The sequence below is a fragment of the Camelus ferus genome, chromosome 9 (assembly GCF_009834535.1).
Source record: "Camelus ferus isolate YT-003-E chromosome 9, BCGSAC_Cfer_1.0, whole genome shotgun sequence".
Taxonomy (NCBI): Eukaryota; Metazoa; Chordata; class Mammalia; order Artiodactyla; family Camelidae; genus Camelus; species Camelus ferus.
The window spans coordinates 14,732,789-14,745,997 of record NC_045704.1 but is presented as its reverse complement, the minus strand read 5'-3'; the positions used below and the strand labels follow the sequence as shown (position 1 = coordinate 14,745,997).

General features: G+C 53.5%; 1 protein-coding gene across 1 annotated transcript in view; it reads left to right on the top strand.

Moving 5' to 3' along the window:
* ARHGAP35 (Rho GTPase activating protein 35) overlaps positions 1-11,779 on the top strand; it is a 109,558-nt gene extending 97,779 nt beyond the window's left edge. Inside the window, 3 exon segments of the mRNA XM_032485686.1 lie at positions 5,616-5,721; positions 6,589-6,694; positions 6,696-11,779. Of these exon segments, the coding sequence (XP_032341577.1) occupies positions 5,616-5,721; positions 6,589-6,694; positions 6,696-6,947 (464 nt within the window). The 3' untranslated portion in view covers positions 6,948-11,779.
* The last annotated feature ends 1,430 nt before the right edge of the window (positions 11,780-13,209 follow it).

Genomic DNA, 13,209 nt, shown 5'->3' with positions numbered 1-13,209 from the left:
CCTACCCCTGAACTGTGGAGGGGTGCCCCTGTCAGAACCTGACTTCTACCAGGGCTGCTGGGACCCCAGAGTCACCATTCCATGGTCTGCATTTCCCATGATGTTTGTTTCCACAGCCTGGGTGCCACCTTCATCATATTTTATGCACCCAGTCTTGGTGGATTGAAATCCTTCACAGCCCCTAATCTTATCCAGTCCCACAGGGATGGGGCAGAAGCACATAGTTCTGGGACTGTCATAAGGTTCTCTTGCCTTCTTACCTGTCTGCCTTCTCAGGACAGGAGTCTGGATTTCTCCAGATCAGTTAGGGTGTGTGGGATTGGTGCCAGCATCTCTGCTCTGATCCTGCCACCCAAAGATAGAGATCCTCCCAGCAGTCACTTCTCCAGCCAGCTCCAGTCTGGCTCAGGTGTGAAACACATAGGAAATCTCTATCTGGAGCCAAATTTCTCTCCACCTAAGCTAAGCTTGTCTCTGGGCAGAAGTTAGGAAGAGAAGGTGTGGGCTGGTACCCAGCTTGCTGTAAGGCTGGAGGTTTCTGATAGCATTTGTCTTGACTTGGCGCCACCTAGAGGCTTATAGGGTCCTGGCACCCAGCAGAATCCCATTGTTTCTGCAGAAATTGCTGACATTGACATCTTTTTGTTTTTGGAGGGTTGTGTGGGGCCAGAGAGGAAGGTGTTATTGATAAGTAATCAGCTGCCCTTCCTATAGCAGCTTCCACTGCTGAGGAAGGGAACTTCTTGCTGCTACTGCAGCCCAGAAAAGGGTGGAGATTTTCCACTTCCTCTTCCCATTGTGTGTTTCCTGTGCCCCAAGCTAGTCAGATGGAACTCCGTTGTCTTGAAACTGGTAGAGGGGAGTGTATCTCCCTGACAGGGCACCTCTCACAGCCAAAGCAGCTGAGTGAAGAGTGGGGCTGTGTATCTCGGGGGCTGGGTTTAGCTGAGCCAGAGACACCAACCAGGCAGTGCCAAAGTTAGTGTTAAGGGACATGGAACAAAGATGCTCATGCCCAAAAGTAGCTCTTCCCAGCCTGGCTGGTTTCCATGGCAACGTCAACTTGACCAGCTCTTTCCACTTAATACCTAAGAGCTGTTGTGTCTGTATGTGTTCAGGGCTTGGAGATGGTTTCAGATCCCATCACAACAAATACCAAGGTCACTGTCAAATTGTTCTGTCAGCTCCATAATCTCACAGTATTGAACATTGCTGAAATGGTGTCTACAAATAGAGTTTTTGTGATTATTCACCAGTTACCTTCCTACCACATTCAAGGAGATGTGTGGGAGATTCAGAAATGAGTAACAGCAGCAGCTGAAGCCCGTGCTGCTTCAGGAGTGGCGAGCGGGGGCGTGCCCTCCTATGCTGCCCTTCCCCAGCGCACGTTTAAGTTATGGGCCAGAGGGCATGAAGTGAGCTGAGCTGGAAGTGCAGAGAATGCAGAGAGGAGGGAGTGAGGTAGAGGGCCTCATGGGAGAGATGGCACCTGAGCTTGGCTTCAGATAGGACCAGGATCTCAGGAGGCAGCGAAAAGGGCCTTGAATTCCATATTCTAGCGTGCCCTCACACCTCACCCAGCTGTCAAGAAATACTATCATTTAATCTTGCTCCGGATCTTCTTTTCCTCTCATAACCCACCCCACCACCACTTACCTGGAATCCCTCTGGTCCAGCCAATCCCCACACGCCCTGTCCTATGTCTCTTGTGTGAGAAGGGGCCCTAGAGCTGGCTCTGTCTCAGTCCAGAGACTCTGAGCCTGAGGACCTTTGGCCTCTGGGCCCCATTAACCCCATAACTGTTTGAAGTTTTCTGTGCGCATCTTAGTCTACAGAGAAGACCAATATCTTTCATCAGAATGTCAAAGGGATGTATGACCCAAAGTGGTTCAGAATGCCGGCTTAGCGTCTCACCCTTTTCCGTCTACAGATGAGACAGCTTAGAGCTAGAGATTAATAAATGGCTGATTTGCAAGGTCACCAGGCGGACCAGTCTTGCTGCTTGCTGAACTCTGGTTCACGTGCTGCCTTGTGATGTTGCTTCTTCTGAGATCTGCTTCCTTTTGTCTGTCTAGATAGCTGCTTAAGGTCACAGGGTGTTCCTCGCCTCCTAGCACGTGCCAGGCTCTGTGTGGGGCAGGGCTGGACAGCAGTAGACAGACGAACATGCAGTCCCTGCCTCAGTCTGGTGGGGTGGGAGACATTGAACAGGTTCCTGCAGGAGGAGGACACTGAATCTTCCATTCTGGGCCCAGCAGCATGAGAGTTTAGTCTTGGGCTCATCTCCCACCAGGAGAGGTGGGGGTTACCCGCGGTGCGCCTGCATGCATCGCTGAGGTGGCTGTGACCTCAGCCGGTATTTTCCTCTTTTGGTGGTGCCTGGTGTGCAAGGTGGTCAGAATCCATTGAGGATTTTCATCTAGGCACTGAGTTGAGTGGTAGCAAATCCAAACCCAGAGCCTGGTTGACAGCCTGGGTACCAAAGATGGCAGCAGAGTGGCATAGCCAGGGCAAAAACAGGGTTTGGGATCAGGGTCCCTGACCTTGGACCAGTATTCTTACTCTTTGAGCCTTGTATACTGTGATGGATGTGGTGTGCTAACCTCTGAGGTCCCCAGTGACCTCTGACTGTCCCCTCCCCTTCCTCCTGAGTTGGGGCCTCAGTTTAGTTGCCTGGTGGGTATTCAGACTTTGTCTTGATTCAGCTGGCCTCAAAATGCCTCTTCTGACCCTGTATTGATGTCTCAGGTGACTGACAACCTAATTTCAAAACTATGGTATGTTAGCTGGGTGGGCCTAGGCCCTTATAGAGACCCTCACCGCTTTCAAAGGGGATTTTTGAAGTAGGTGAGGGCTCTGAGCATGGTGGCAGGCAGGTCATCCAGAGCAGGCGTGCTGAACTTGGAGACAGAGCTTGGTGCCCACCCCTCCTTCCCTCACCAGCCTTGCATCCTTGGCGTTGCCTCTAGTGTAAGTTTTCTCAGCCGGCGCGTGGGAGAAACCAGCTCCACCTTCACTTAGGCCGTGGGGGGCCGCACCAGGAGTAAGTGAAATCGCCCTGCCAACACTCTGGCTCTGCCCGGAGGTAAGAAATCACTGGTGTCATTGACAGCCATAACAGCTAGTTTGAGCCTGGAGTAGGTCCCTTAACACTGGCGGGGGTTTGCTTGCTTGAGGGAAGACAAGTCAGAAGGACAAGGTCAAGTCCAAAGGACATCTCGAGGTGGACCTAGCTTTTCACATGACAGACACAGGGCTGGCTTCGCACTTGGAGGCTTCACGTTGCTCTCCTTGCTTCCTGCGGTCTCTTGATACTCCTCAGCTCTGCCGAGCACCTGCGCCACACAGCTATGGGAGAGGGGGAGGACACGCGGGGCTTGACCATCTGGGTCCCTGTTAGGCTCCTAGCTGATGGGCTCGGCAAGGAGAGGGAGGGAGGCTAACGTTCCTGAGGATGGTCCCTGAATCACTATCCAGACAGGTTCTGTCACCCCCCTTCCCTCCCAGTCCCCCCAAGGAAGAGGGAGAAGCAGCGGCCATCCTTATGGGCCAGCAGGTGGAAAGGAGAGGGGACATCCTGGCAGGCAGTGGCATTAACAGCCCCATTTCCTGCCTCCAGCCAGGAGGACAGGTGAGGCTGAGCTCTTACATGAAGGTGCTTAATGACAACAAACACAGCTGTGTGTCTGTCATACAGGCACCTAGGAGAGGCCTGCACCAGACTGCATCTGGAAGGAGGCACAGTTTTATTAAGTGAGATTCTGAGCCGTGCACGTGCTTCTTTTGTGTTATTCAGCACAGTCGATCGTCCTCCCCAGAGCAGTTTACTTCTTTTAAGTAAACTTCTCAGTGAAATTTAACAGTAAAGGATTTTGAAACTCAAGGCCAGACAAAAAGTGTGCCCTTAATGTTGGACCCTTAAAATAAGTCTTGGGATCAGAGAAATGAAGCTGATAATGGCCCCACATAATTAGCTCCTGTGTTTTTCTTAGTCATTTTCTAACAGACAAATGTTATTTTAAAATACTTTTTATCAAGCCACACTCTCAGGTCAAAACATTTGCCCGGTTTCACGCTCATTAGCCTGCCAGCGAGAGTGCTCAGTAGCTCCATCCCTGCCATCTCTGCAGCCTCCCCTTCCACCAGTTCCCTGAGACTCAGACCAGCTGCCAGCTGCTTCTCGTGTGTCTGGCTGTTGGCTCTCTGTTTCATGGTGTGGTGTTGCCGAGTAAAAGAAGCACTGTCCTCAGCCCCTTTTTACAGTCAAAGAGAATGACGCTTAGATGTGTCACTTCCCCAAAATCATACATCTCCTGACTGTAACCCTTTAGGCATGTCACCTACTACAGAGATTTTTAACTCAGGCAGCCACAGGCTTCCTAAAGAACACATGGGTTTGGGGCATCTGTGAAGCTCTAGGAGCTGTAGGCAGAACTATACACAGTTTATTTTTAGGAGAGGTGGTTCAGAGCTTTTATCTGTCCCGAGGAGCCCATGCCCCAGACAGTTAGGAACCATCATATTTCTTTCTTTTTGTTTGTTTGGGGGGTGGGTTCGGGTTATTTATTTATTTATTTGGGTACTGGGGGTTGAACCCAGGACCTGGTGCATGCTAAGCACATGCTTCACCACTGAGCTATCTTCTCAACCCCGGCTTTGGACCATTTTTGTCCCACTAGCCCAGGACGGCTCTCCCAGCCAAGGCAGGTCAGGTCCAGTCCACTTAGGAAGTGGGAGTCTGAACCCCAGAGAGCACAGTGGTCCCAGCTCAGACTTTGCAGCCAGTTAGACAGGATTTGATTCCCAGACCGAGGGGCTGATTTCTGTAGCCTCTCTTGGCCTCAGATTCTTTATCCTTGAAATGGGTTGATAACAGCCCCAGCCTCATAGAATTGTGAGGACTCACTGAACCAAGCCTAGCATGGATTAGGCTTTTCATTTGGGTTAGCTTGTTTTCCCTTTCTCAGTACATTGGGATTCCACGATGGGCAGAGTACGGGTGGTAGTGGGGGCAGGGGGTACGCAGTCCTTTTGATGAACTACATAAGAATTCCCCCACTGTTTCCATCAGCTCTTCCACTAAGGAGATATGTGGAGGGTCCCTGTGACTCTAGGAAAGGGACAGAGGCCTGGTCTTGTGACAGACTCCCTCCTAGACTGTCTGTTGGCATGGGTGGGTGGCTGTGCTCACCCGTCTGGTCAGGAAGCCAGGAGGCTTTCTGCATTGGGGTGCCTGTCTCCAGGGGCAACCGGATGAGCAAAGAATGGTGCTCTTTATGATAGAATCTCTCTGGATCGTGGAGTCTTGGCTTGAGGGGGAGGGGTCAGGAAGCCCCAGGCGTACAGTGCTTCCCTTCAGCAGGGGCCTGGGACACGGAGGTGGGCCCGGGCCCTGGCCCTGTGCCACTGCCAGGTGTGCCGCCTTGGGCCCCGGCTTGCGGGGAGAGGATGGGGTTGGCCTTGTCGAAGGGCCTTGGGCTGCCCTTTGACAAGGTACAGTACCCAGTGTAGCCTTCCTTGGCTGCCGGCCCACTGGTTTCACCAACTGTCCAGGACCAGTATCTGCTTTGAGCTCCAGACCCACCAGCCTTGGTCTTGGTTTTTTCTTTCCTCAGAAATCAATGACCGGGAGCAGAAGTTACATGCCCTTAAGGAGGTACTCAAGAAATTTCCAAAGGAAAACCATGAAGTCTTCAAATACGTCATCTCTCACCTGAACAAGTACGTTGCAGGGCTTGCTTATTTGGTCTTCCCTCCTTTGAAAACCTCCAATCAGGGCCAGTCAGCCGCAGAATGGGGCTGATCAAGGCTCTGTCCTCAGCTTGGTGGCAAGGCCAGCCCAGCCTGTCAGGGTGCTGGTCCACCTCCCCAGTGCGGGCACATCTGGCTCGCTGAGAAGCATCCGAGGCTTTTGGCCCCTCATCTCAGGTTTTTGTTCTGGTTCTGTCTGAGGAGAGGCCTGGGTACCCCCAGCACATCCGAAGTCCTTTCTCAAGGATCGGTGTTTGCTGACTGGTGTATGACAGAACACTGGGCTGAGACAGATGTGCCGTGTGAAAGAGTGAACTCCAGTCAAGCAAGTACAGGGAGCTGCAGTCAGGAGGCCTGTTAAACTGAATGGTTCCCAAATGTATTCACACACAGAATAGATTCTTTTTTCCAGGCAAACGTATTCCTCTCTTGACAGAAGTGGTGTTTTATGGAACCCTGGCTTGGGGGACACACACATTCCCTCTCTCTGCACAACCACAGCATTGTCTCCCACTGGGGACTTGGGGGAGAGTCCCTGAGGCATTCTGCCCACCTGCGGGGCTTGCGGGGGCCTCGGGTGAGCCAGGGTATCAGAGCCGCTCCTCAGGGCCTGGCCAGGTGGAGATGCTGGAGCAGAGGACGGGGCTTGGAGGCGCTCAGGCCTCGACTCCCAGGCCAGGGCCATGAAGAGCTGTGCTGGGGCGTTTTCTGTTCTCAGGCTGCGGGTGGGCAGGCAGGGAGAGCAGCCTAGGGCGGCAGTGACCATGAGCACAGGTGGTCAAGACCAGGGCCCACTGCCCTGCAGAGCTCTGACCTTGAGTTTGGTGTCACCTGCAGAGTCAGCCACAACAACAAAGTGAATCTCATGACCAGTGAGAACCTGTCCATCTGCTTCTGGCCCACCTTGATGAGACCCGACTTCAGCACCATGGATGCCCTCACAGGCCACGCGGACCTACCAGACAATCATTGAGCTCTTCATCCAGCAGTGCCCCTTCTTCTTCCACAACCGGCCCATCAGCGAGCCTCCCGGGGCCACGCCCAGCTCCCCCTCTGCCCTGGCTTCCACCGTCCCCTTCCTCACCTCCACACCTGTCACAAGTCAACCGTCTCCACCCCAGTCGCCTCCGCCAACCCCCCAGTCCCCGATGCAGCCACTGCTCCCCTCCCAGCTTCAAGCCGAACATACGCTGTGAGCCCCCGAGGCCCGGGACAAAAGGAGACAAGGTCTTCTTTCTTTGATGGTGGCATTTGGCCTTGAACAGAACCAAGTCTACTGGACAGGGGTGAGGAGGGTGTCCCCGTCTCCTGTCACCTCAAGACCTGAGCAGTAGAACCAGCCAGTAGTCCACCAGAGGCTGGGCCATCCAGTGCCCTGAGCCCAGCACTGCAGACCCGGGGCTGGCTGCAGGCCACAGCTGGGGCCCTGCCCTTTGACTTGGACCCTTTTGAGGACTGAACTAGCCCAGCAGCAGCCCCCATGGCCCTCCACATGCTCACTTCTCCCTGGACCCCTCCCCCATCAATCGTGCACACCAGCCTCAGGGCATCCGCCCACAGGACAGAGCTCTGGCCTTGGCTGGGGTGGGGAGGAGGAGGTTCCAAGATTCAGGCTGCCCCAGAGCAGGGCCGGCAACCCCTAAAGAGGACACTTCCCGTCCATTGCGCCTGTCTCTTCCCACCTTCCCTGTCTGCACCCCAACCCCAGTCAGGGGGTGCAGCCTGATTATCAGCCTCCTGGGAACCCATAGGCCATGGCTCTGCCGCCCCAAGGTACAGTGCTGAGGTCATTTGCCCGGCAGAGCAGAACGGAGGGAGGGTAGCTTTGTACCTGGACTGAGAGAGTGCAGCTTCCCTCCACCCACCACGCACCCCCCTCCCCACATCACAGGCTTCAGGGATATATTCCCTTTAAAACAAAGGAACACTGGAAGAAAAATGGAAATTTATCCCTCCAATAATTTTTAAGAAGAAAAGGAAGAAACTACAGACCTCAAGATTCAGCTCTCTCCCCACCTCTGCTGAGGGCAGACAGGTGGAGGGTGGCCCTTGTCTTTGTGGCAGCAAAACAAGGATGCCCGGGGGTGGTTGCCTGAGAGCCTGTTGGGTTCCCACTTAGTCCTGACACTAGATTCCCCCTCAACCCAAGAATACAGTTTGAGCCTTTTGTGGGAAAAGCTGGGGAGACCAGCTGCCTTGGAACACACTACAGTGCTGTGGGAACACTACTGTGTGCGTGTATGTGCACGTGGGGGGTGGGGGCCGCTAGGGGTTTTGTTTCATGTATTTGGTGTTGAAGTTGAATCATTTTCATCCTGGGCTGTAGGTGGTGCCAGCCTGGGTATTTCCGGGAATGGGGCGATGTGGGGGGAACTCTGTAGTGTGGTGGTCAGCTGGTGCCACACGGGGCCATCCTTCATGCTCCCAGGCCTTCAGGGCCCAGAGGAATGAAAGGCACAAAGGCCACCAGTTGTGAGGAGGGTCTTGTGCCTGCCTGTCACCATCCTCACCCCATGGCCATCCCCTGCCCTTCTGACCTTTCCACTGGCCCCTGGGAGAACCCTTCTCATGCCTCACATCTGTCCCCAAACACAGCAGCCCTGCTGAGGCCGCTCCAGATACTATCTGTCCCCACTCCCCACACGGCTGGGCCGTGGCCTCTGCAGTGGAGAAGCCTGACACTAAGGTACCCCGGGCGTAGGGGAGTGGGGTGGAGGGCCCGCACACCACACAGTCCTCCGGGTCTCTTTGCACTTTAAGAAGCAGCACCTACGGTATGTTCGAGGATGCCTGGGTCGCCTCAGCCGGGTGGCCTGACAAAGTAGGAGACGCCTCGGAATGATCTCGGCCACTCCCAGCCCCAGATGCTTCCTGTTGGCTGTTGGAGGGTGGGAGTAGGCCCTTTTCTCACTAATTTCTTCCTCTGGATAAGCTGGATATCTTACCATTTGTAGTTCTTGTACGGCAAAATAAGGTGCTTGGGAAAACTAAATTACACCTGCAAGTTTTACTGCCCCCTTAAGGATACAAGTCAAAAAACAAATCCAAGGTACATAGATGCTTTATGTAAATGATGGATGATGGATTGCTTTTCTGGTGCATCTGTGCCTGATGCTTTAGGTCAGGGCTTGGCTGAAAGGTGATGTTTATGTTTAGTTTTAACTGAGATTGGCCTGTGTTTCTCGGGCCCTCCACCTCCCCCAGCTCTGAGTCCAGGCTGGTGAGGTAATTACTCCATTGAGTTAATCTCCGCCCTTTTTTCTAGGTCATGTTCACCTACTCCCAGTCACCCCTTCAAGGTATTGGGTGGGAGGTGGAAGGGAAGCCATGGAGGTGGCCTAGGGCCACTGTCTGTTGTGTGAACTAAAACTGAAGTAGCCCAGTTCCCTCCCACTGCCCAGTCTACACTGCCACCTCTTTTGAGCTGGCACACCAGGCACCTGTAGCCTGGCCTCTGCACCAGGAACTTCACAAGCCCTCAACTCTCCTCCTTCCCCAGCCACTCCTGTCCCTGAGACTGCATAAACATGTAAGTGGTAGGTGATTATTCCGGAAGGGGAGGGGGCACAGTAAGGGACAAGCACCTGTGCTGTGAAGCCCTACCCATGCGGGAGCAGCAGAGACCAGGCTTCCACAGGGCAGCCTCTGGTCTCTGGGGAGCTGCAGGGCCCCTTCACACACCTGCACCCCTCCTTCCCGTGTCTTGCAGGACTTGAGGGGTGCGCCATCAGGGACTGGTGGCTGGTGCCCTAAAGAGCCACAGTTGGACAGGAAGCTCTTGGGATCTCCTTAGTTTCCTCTGCTAACTCTAGCTTCTCATTTTCTGCTGCTTGGGCTGGAGGACGTTTCTCAGTCATTCTGAGTTATCATTGCCACCAAGAGCAGAACTGGGCCCTGGGCTTCAGCTTCCAGTTGGGGGGTGGGGTCAGCATTCAGATCAAATGGGCACTTAGAGGGGGCCCACGACGGGGACCCATGCATTGGGGCATGCTGACCTTAACTGGAATGTCCCACCCCTCCCATTCATCTAGCATGTTAAGCTCTGGAAAGTTCTTTCACAAGTCATTGTGTGAGCTGCACCACAGCTCTCTTGAGTTGAGGGAGTGGCAAGCATTAATTAGCCTTGGCCAAAATGGATAAGCAGGTCCATGGGGTGTCGGACATGCTGCATGCCCCACAGCAAAATAGTGGGGCGCCCAGAACCTCTCCCTGTCTGGTGTTCTTTTTACATCCACGAGAGTGTAGACACCACGTTTGGAAATGAACAGCCCTTGATTGTAAGTGTAAGGCTATTCCGGATTTGTGACACTGATGCTTCCACAGAGGGAAGTGGTCCAAGGTTAGGAGGCGTGGTTTGTGAATTTGCCCTGAATTCTTGGCTATGTTGCATATTGGATATTACAGTGCATTTATTCCTACATTCTGTCAAGCCCTTCCTGTCGTGACGTTTTGAAGAGGAATGCTAAAATGTTGAGTACTGTTTCCTGGGTTTTCCTACACCCCACTGCCACCTTGGTCTTCCTGCTTAAGGCAGGAAGCAGACTGCAGGTAAGATGAATGCATCTGTCTTCACCAGGGTGGATGGAGGGTGACATCCTAAGGGCAGCACTCTGGCCAGGGAGGAGCTACAAGGGATGCCTTCCCTTGTCCCTGTGCCTTGGCTCCTGGTTTTGGTGGGGGTTGCTGGGGCTGGAGGGATGCCCTGTGCCCTAGGCCACAGCTCTTCCAGCCTCAGTCCTGAACTCCAAAACCAGCCAGCTGCAGCATTTGTAGTCAAAGGTCTTGTCCATCTGTGCACTCCCCAGTCTCCTGTGAGGAGAACCACACGGCTTGGGGTTAGGATATCTGCCAAAGGAAGTGTCAGCTCAGCCAATGGCTGCTTTTCCAAGAGAAGAAAGTTCCAGGGACTTGGGTGGGTTGCTGGGGACCAGGCTCCCTCTCTCCACAGTCCTCATGTGCGTGGTGTACCATGGGCCCAGCTTGCTGGGGACAGTCACAGGGATCAGTCCCAGGCGCTGCTGACCACAGACCTTGGATGGAGGAGTTGCCTTCACTCCTGTTGCTTGGCAGGTTCAAGCTGCTCATTTGTGCTTAGGTGAAAGGACGACTGAGCGTGTATGCCGGACCCGAGTCACATCACTGACTGCTGGTGATCACACCAGAGAAGGCCTGGTGTGAGGGAAAGGCCATTCTCTTCCAAGGGCCTGGGCCTCTCCCCGGGCTGGGCCTGCCGTCACTGTCTTAGAAGGGAAGGATTCTTCTTACCTCCTCCTGGGAGCCATCTTTCAACTGGCCACCGCCTGCAGACTCCCCCAGGGTCAGAGGTGGCCGCCCGCAGCTCCCTGCCCCGCAGTCCAGCAGCCCGCCTGCGGCCCGCTCCAACAGTGATGTCACACTTGAGTGTAGTCGAGACAGGGCGTAAGTTATTGTTTGCATACAAAAGAATCATGTTCCCTGTGTACATTTAAAAAAAATGTCAGAATTGTATGGGAATAAAACTTGTTTGAAAATTTGGAATAGTGCTGCTGCCAGCTTATTTTTCTGGTACTTGTATTTTCACATGTTAAATGATCTTTATATATGTTGGATTAACAAATATTTTGAGTTTCCTGAGAAAGAAAACATATCAATGGTATTGAAATGTGTTAGTAGTCTGGCTGTGTGCCCAAAATTCTGTTTCGCAGCAAAAGTGGAGAACTGTATGTAAAGAAAGTATAACAATTATTTCATTGTATTTTAGGGGCTTTAACCAGGACATCCTCTAGTTGGTGTTAGGAATGTTTGCTTAATTTCCAGATTTTTTTTTTAAACACATCGTGGGTTTTTTGAGGCTCCAACCTTATTAGTGCATGGTCAGCCGTCAACTAAGGCTGAGGCATCTCTGACTGAGGTGTTTTTGTTTGGTTTTGTTTTTTAAAATCATGTATTTGCTACAAAGTATTGTAATTGTCTCAATGGGAATGGTGTAAAAAACTGAAAAGGCCTTATGTGATATGTATCATAGTTAATAAATCAATCTTGTAAAAAACCAGACCTGAGAGAGATGAAGGTGGCCCCTCCACCAAGGGCCCGGAGCACACCCCCAGCGGGCGGGCCCGCGGTCCCATGGGGACACTGGCTCCATCCTCAGACATCGGCAGGAGGAGCACCGTGGGTCTCTGGCCAGGGGGTGAGAGGGCCCCCAGCACCCCAGGAGAGGAGCTCTCAGTAGAGCCAGGCCTACGGGGAGCTGCCACCTCCGGTCCTGGGACTGCTGTCAGGAGCCCCTACCTGTGCGCGGCCGCACCAGCCTCCTTCCCTGTCCCCTGGCAGGGTGGGCTGCTTCCTCGGGTCCACAGTTATTCCTGCAGTTTACTTCAGGTTGTCATACAAAGCATCACCCACAGACCCCTGTGGCCTCAGGGACCCAGAAGGCCAAGGAGACAGCAAAGCTCCTGTCCTTCCCTCTCATTCCCGGTTGTCTGGGCGCAGGCCACACCAGTGGTGCAGGGGTCGGATGCCAGCTTTACTCCCGGGTGACCCAGGAGAGCTGGCCTTAGGACAGCACCTCCAGGGATGGAGGTTGGCCGCCCCTCAATGAAACCTCAGCCACTCAGGCTCGGCCTGCTCTGTCCCTGCTCCATCCTCACCCCTTCTTCCTTCTAGGCTCTCTAGGTCACCTCCCAAATGCCACCTGCAGCCACGACCTCTCTGTTCCCACTGCCTCCATTCTGGCCCCAGGCCTAACTCTAGCTCGCCTGGACTCTGATGGGCCCCCACACCTTCAATGGCCTCCCTGCCCTCAGTCCTCATTCCCCAGTTATTCCAGAAGGAAGACCTGTGGTAGGAGTGGGGACTCGTCACCTTACAAGATGCCCCTCTCCCCTCCTGTGCCCACAGCAGACACGGTCATCGGTCACAACACTCCCACGGAGCTTGGGCCCTACACGCCTCTAGGCAGCCACTGCCAATCAGCCAGCTGGCACTGGCTTCTCCCTGGGCAGTCACTCATGCCTGCTGGGGGCCAGCCAGGGTCCCCTCCCTCTGGACCCAGCCTGCCTGCCTCCCCCTCCTCCAGTCTGTCTCCCAGCATCTGTCAAAATCATTCCCATTCTGAATGCAGTTTGGTTGCTTCCAGCTTCCAAGTCTTTGTACTGTTCCCTCTGCCTGGAATTCCTTCTATCCACGTGCCCCCAAACCTCACCTCTGCCATTCAGAGCCTTGCCTGTCCTTCAAAGCAAGTCTTCCTCTAGAAAATCTTCCAGGATCCTTTCAGATGTTGACTTACCCAACACCTGTTTGCCTGCTACCAGGATTTATGTGACTCCCATAAATGCTTCAGCATTTGTCCTTTTTAAAAAACTTTTACAGTATACAGTTGGTACTCAATATGTGTGCCAACGTAAGTCTGTCTTTTGTCTCTAGTTCTTGATGTTCAAGTTACATGTAGTTGTATACTTAAACCTCTCAGCCACCGTC